Here is a 6,769-nt window from a genome sequence, read left to right on the forward strand (position 1 = left end):
ACCTATTGATGATCATTTAGAGCAGGGGTGTCAAATTGCCGGCCCACAGATCGGATGCATCATGTGGAAGCCACGCCCACCCCGTTGCCGGCAATGGCAAATCCGTCCCAATATGATGCATATGCATCACGAGTTTGACATGTCTGATTTAGAGGTATACTTTTATTCAACTACAATCTATTTGATTGAATCCTGTATTAGAAATTGGTTATCAAAATAGTTTTTTTAATGAGGTATATCCTGTAAGGATTTCTGCAGGAAACTGTTTTTGTTTCAAAGAATCTATAGATCAGTGTTTCTCAATCCTGGCAATGTTAACTGGGTAGACTTCAATTCCCAACTAGTTGCTAACTGGGGAATTCAGGGAATTGAAATCCATCCAGTTAAAGTTGCCAAGGTTGAGAAATTCTCATCTATAGCATTTTCCCAGTGTCTAGATTAGGAATAATTCTGTGTAATTGAAATGATTCTACCACAATAGCAACTAAGTTTAATGTGCCCAAATAAAAGAGCTATTGAAGTGTTTTTTTAACCTTACACTAAATTTACAGCTTGTAGGCTGCTTTCTAATGACTATAAGCTTTTGAGCACCTTTCATTAAAGTGTTGATCACATTTGGTCAACACCTAGTATATGTGTGTGCATTGTTGCCTTTGAATTATTTTTAAATAGAGTTTTTGGTCTGCTTCTGCTTAGAGTTAGGAATTGTACCACTTGAGTACGTCTTCGTGATGAAGTTTACATTGGATGATGGAACAGGAACATTGGATGTATATCTCCTGGACAGTGTAAGAAAGTAGATTATTGGTCTCTTGACTTAATTAGATTAAATCTAAATTTACATTTGGTCAAAGTTATTTTGTAGCAAAGTGAAGATGCCAAGAAATATATAGTAAAAAAAAGTATGGCCAATTCCATGTACAGTTAGTTGAAAAATAAGCATACACAAGTGCCTTTGTAAATACGGAAAGAAGGATACTTGCACTGGACTTGGTTTCAACCTTTTTACTTATTTTCCAATCCTCCTGGAACGTCCTTCTGGATTTTTTTTCTATTTTAAATGTATCTTTAATTCACTGGGACACTTTTGTTATATAAACTATTTATTTAATAAAAAGCTTTTAGAATAGAATAGAATATTTTATTGGCCAAGTGTGACTTGACACCCAAGGAATTTTTCTCTGGTGCAGAAGCTCTCAGTGTACATACAAACATCATTGTAATGATTGCAATATAATCAATGTACATACAAATATACAAACAAGGTAATATAATCATAAGATACCAATAGGAGAAGATAGTAGAAAAGATGAGAAGGATAATACTAATACAGATATACTACATGAATAAATACTCCTAGGCATAAGACAGTACTGTGATCATTACTGATCATTATCAGTACTGTGATCATCACAGTACTGTGATCATTAGACAGTACTGTGATCAATGCCTAGTTGTTTTGGCATGCAATGCTTTATAGCATCATCCTGAGGGGAAACAGTTTATATGTCCAGGATGTGAGGGGCCTGTAGATATTTTTCTCAGCCCTCTTCCTGACCTTTGCAGTATACAGGTCCTCAATGGAAGACATGCTGGTTACAATTGTTTTTTTTTCTGCAGTCCTAACTATCTGTTGAAGTCTGTACCTGTCTTGTTTAGTTGCTATACCAAACAGCAGCCAAACAGGACAAAAGAAAATAAAAAGCTTTTATTAAAACATACAATTAATTTCAGTTCTCATTCCAAAATGAAATCGTTGGAAGAAAAACAGGCTGTTTAATAATATCAACATTATTTTTATTCTTTCTTCCAGAAAAAATTCTTCCAAATTCCAGCTTCTCAAGTCTTAATCGTTAATATATTTCAAGAGAATATGGAGATGCTCATGAATAGACTTTGCCCTGCAGGCAGAACTCTAGGTAACGAATTTATATTGATGAAATTATGCAGATAATATTTATATTATGCACCTTTTATTATTCATGTACCTGTTATATTTGTCTGTTACATCTGTCTTTATACTGCAATTTGTCCTAACCTCAAGGACAGGAAAATAAATTAATTTATATATTTTCTAACTTCATAATAAGTCCCTTTGGTTACATTCTGTAAAGACAGACATTTATATTAGATTCTTCCAATGTTAAAAAATTCATTAAGGATAATTCACCTGCCAGCTCACACCTAATCATTAGGTTAGTCGCAGTTAGTTGCCATGAGAATATAACTGAGATCTTTTTGATTAACATCCTAAAAGGGCTCTGGTTACTGATTTAGGCTTTGACAGAAAGCAGTTTGAATGGACTTGTAAATGTCTACTAGAACTACAAAAGAGGAATAAAAGTTGTAGGTTGAGGGACAAAAGAAGGAAGGTGTTGAACTATCTCCCATAGTATCTGACTGGCATTTTCAGTATGGCAGAGTTGACGCACTCAATTAAGCAATGCCATTGATTAGGACCTCGGAAGCATGCCTTCCCTGTTGCAGGGCCTGCTCTCTGGAAGGAGGTTCCCCCTGGCATCCAAACAGCCCCCACTCTGCTGTTTTGAAGGGCCCTGAAGATCTGGCTCCTTGCCTAGGCTGTTGGCAAGGATGACTAAACCTTCCTTTCAACTTAGTTGTTTTCTTTGTTTCTACCTGGTTTATTATTCTGCTATGTCTTATCTTTTTTTAGTTTCTGCTGATGTTTAAACCATTTATAAATTAAAGTCAGGCAGCTTATAAATTTAATAAATCATCATCACAAAATATAGAGACACCCAGATAGAAGTAGGATGACTAGCAAAAGAAATCAAAGCTAGTACCAGTAGTAATAGGTGCCTTGGTGCAATCACAAAACATATGGAACACTGCTTGAACACCATTGGCATTAATAAAATCACCACCAACCAGTTGCAAAACGCAGCTTTACTTGGAACAAGACATTACCTTTAATATCATTAAACAATAACACCTGCCTATCCCAGGTTATTGGGAAGGACTCAATAGTTGGACAAAAGGGCCCAATCCATTTTGAACTTCTGGTTGTTTATGTGACTACTAATCATAATATCTTGGATTATTACTGGTTGCAGGAGAAGAAATAGCCAAAAAATAGTGTTCTAATGGGATGTTTGGAATGGAGAAACGTAAAGTAAATAGAGAAAAATGTGCTTTATGAAATAAGAAAGCAAGGGAAAATTAGAAGAAAACAATCCAGTACTAGATATCTTGGAATCATATTCTTAGCTATTAATTCTGAGCAAGGAAAATAACACTAGTAATGGCTAGAATTCTCTAATTCTACACTCTAGCATTCTCTAGAATAACAGAAGCACAAAGGGCTCCATACAAAGAACAGATTTTTACCTATCTCTAACAAAAAGAGCAAGGAGTCAGTGAAATCTCTTTTCTATAGTAGGGAGGTACTGCTCCTAACTTCTGAAGAATGAGAACATAAACTCTTAATTTAAAAGCAGTCCTTCATGTATTCAAGCAAAAATATCTAGCCAAGATGTTGAATTACATCTAAAAGTAATTGGAAACTATAACAAATATATAAATGTCCTGTTAAACATTACCTGTCAAATAATTGGAATGAATAAAAAAGAAAGTATTAATTGAAAAGGGTCATTCTTGGTATTCTGGCAATAAGATAAGCTATTACAGCATATCACAAAACAGCTGCTATCAAGTATAACAAAAGAAGCCTATTTTGGAATCATCTTTAAGTACTAACATGAAAGCCTGCATAGAGAACTGCCAAGTTCCTTTTTCTATAGGTAGAAATATAAATTTGATTACTTTCAAGTTAATTTTCAAAAACAGAAGTAGGATGTCTATAATGTTGCCAATTTTTTTCACAAACCAAGGTCAGAAACCAGGTGGTATGAATTTAAACAATTAAATTCATCCATTATAGTCTAGAAATAAATCACCATTCACTCAGTGACTTTTGTGCAAGAATTGCAGATCAGAAATATGTCAGTGATTAGCCTTGAGATTTATTGAAGCATTGAAGTTTACTGAAAAGTTCTGTCTGAAATATTTTGCTATTTAGTAAACTTTCTCTGACAGGAAATCAAGACTTAATTTCCTTTTTTTTTATTAGAGCAAAATATTTGCAAAAGCTGTGCTTTTATGTTGGTTATTTTGTTTTGAGTGCATGCAGTTCAGGGTTGTTGTTTTTTACTTTATTCCATTTATTGTTTGTTTGTTTGTTTGTTTGTTTGTTTGATTGATTGATTGATTGATTTTTATACCGCCCTTCTCCCGAAGGACTCAGGGCGGTGTACAGGGCAATAAATATCAAAAATACAAGATACAAAAGTTAAAAAACATTAAATAATTGTGCCCAATGCAATAAATTAGTTAAGATCAATGTTAAAACCCCAAACCCATCAGACCAGGCCGGCTTGTTCAAATAAATAAGTTTTTAGATCACGTCTGATCCGTGGGGACTGCTTTTACAAGTCCCTGCAGTTTTTTGGCAAGTTTTTTCTCACAGTCTTCAGGTTTCTAGCCTGATGATACCTTAACCACTTCACCAAGCTGGCTCTCAAACTTACTAAATGCTATGCAAGATCATCCTGGAAAAAAATCTGTTCATTTGGATGCTAAGAATGCAACAGGTGCATGATTGGAAGAACTGAAGGACCAGTTTAAGGATAGGTCATCATGAAGAAAAAATATGTGTGGGGCAGATCAATCAACTAAATTCTTAGGAAGAATTGCCTTCAAAGATACACATTATTTTTAAGACAGTAATTGCATTGTCACTCTGTTCTTGGAAAAGATAATAAGAGTCCTTCTTTTTTACCATCACCACTACCCCAAAAATATTATTCGGGCAATTTAGCCATTTTTTTTCTTTGAAGTCTATCCTTTACATTTGTCATTTCATAACTTAAAATGTATGTATATGAGATCATTTACAATTCCAGTTCACTATGTATATCAGATCAATGACCTATAGTCTGGGAAGGACTGGTAACGATGACAGTAAAATATAATGGCAGACCTATAGGCTTAATTCCATAAAATCAATTAGTGAAAAGAGCTGCTGTACTTGAAACATGGCAGATTAAAACTAATTAGATAGAAGGGGCCTTTGGAACAGCAAAACATATGCTTTGATTTCCAGGAAAGTTGATGAATCTGTAGCACTATCGTGAAGAGTGAATATATAGAAAATTATAACATGCAAGAGCAGATCTATGTAACATAGTAGAAAAGGAGTATTCTCAGTAGTGGAGTCCTATTTTTTATATGACACTTCCATTATGTTCAGTGTAAGAACTACATTATATTGTGAGATGTTAACCATGTCAGTCAAAATCACAGATAAATGATTTGCTGTCCCTTCAAACAAAGTCACAGATGGTGTAAGTTGTCTTTTCTAATTTTTATAAATGCTTTTCTTCCCATAAGCCTCACAAAAAGATTTATAAACCTAAACGCAATCTGTGCATTTGCCAGCAGGATTAGTCTTGTTTGCTGTAAAAGTAGTTTATATTCCTCACTATGTATTTTGTACTTGTGAATTAAAGATGTCTGATGTTTTTAAGGAAGAGGATAGAGCATAAGGGCAAAACTTAACTTCTGCATAATTTTGTGTTGCATCGACAAGTTATCTCTGTAAGAGAAGGACTACGATTGAATTTAAGCCATGTAACAGAATTCTAAGAAATAGATTTTCCTCTTTAGAAGTTCAAACGTCTGATAGAATCAGAACTGCCTTTTGAGATATATGAATTTTATGCTGAATTTTCTTGGTTCATTATTTTTTATATTTATTTCACAAAGTGACACTCCAGCCCTGTAAAACCTTTTTTGAAATAGGTCAGAGTGATGAAGTACAGTACACACAAAAAAACCCCTCTCATTTCATTTACCTTTCATTTATAGATGACTTCCCGTGGCTTGAATGCTTTATTAAATCTTACTATGTCAAAGATGGAACAGAAAACAGACTTTGCTATCAAATTTTTGATACTACAGTTGCTGAAGATGTCAGATCTAACTGCTGAGAAGATTCAAAGGATATAATTTTTATACCTTCACTTGAATAAGTGAACATAGTTTTTTTAATAATGTACTTTTCTACCATGTGCATAAATAAAGAATTTGCCTGAGAGTATAATATTTAAATGGATGTGTTCTATTTTTCTCTACAGAAAACCCATCATTGAAATTTCTTTGCATTTTTTTCAGAATAATTTAATGAACATTAAGTTACTACACTACTGCTGCATCCAAATTCTTAATCTCTATAACAGGGGTGTCAAACTCAATTTCATTGAGGGCCGCATCAGCATTGCGGTTGCCCTCAGGGGGCTGGGTGGGTATGGCCAGGGTGGGCATGGCCTACTGGGTGGGCATGGCTAGAGTGCATATGGCCTACTGGGTGGGCATATGGCCAGCTCTACATCGTTCGCATCAAGGATGCCTATGAGGGCCTGGGCAGGAGTGGGACAGATCTGAGGGTCTCTGGCAGAAGGAGGGTCTCTGGGCCAGGGCCAAGGCAGTGGGGGCCATTCCCTCACTGTTTCCAGGATGACTTCGCGGGCCACATGAAACCACTTCGCGGGCTGGATCTGGCCCCCGGGCCTTGTGTTTGACATGTCTGCTCTATAACCACATGAAATTCCGCTAATAAAATGAAAATCTTGAACATTTCACAATCCTTTAACTTTTTTCTTGTGTGAGATGTAAGCACAACTAATCTATAAGTAGTTCACAATGATGCTAATTGGGACTGGAAGCTCCGTTGTTAAGCAACATGGTCACA

At 35.2% G+C, this 6,769-nt stretch overlaps 1 protein-coding gene across 1 annotated transcript in view; it reads left to right on the forward strand.

Moving 5' to 3' along the window:
- Nucleotides 1-6,129, forward strand: part of POT1 (protection of telomeres 1) — a 53,679-nt gene extending 47,550 nt beyond the window's left edge. The window contains exons 17-19 of the mRNA XM_081331548.1: nucleotides 697-788; nucleotides 1,814-1,919; nucleotides 5,887-6,129. Coding sequence (XP_081187674.1) covers nucleotides 697-788; nucleotides 1,814-1,919; nucleotides 5,887-6,008 — 320 coding nt within the window. The 3' untranslated portion in view covers nucleotides 6,009-6,129. The remainder of the gene's footprint in view (nucleotides 1-696; nucleotides 789-1,813; nucleotides 1,920-5,886) is intronic.
- Nucleotides 6,130-6,769: the final 640 nt, after the last annotated feature.

The sequence above is a fragment of the Vipera berus genome, assembly GCF_964194415.1.
Source record: "Vipera berus genome assembly, chromosome: 6".
NCBI classification, from domain to species: Eukaryota; Metazoa; Chordata; class Lepidosauria; order Squamata; family Viperidae; genus Vipera; species Vipera berus.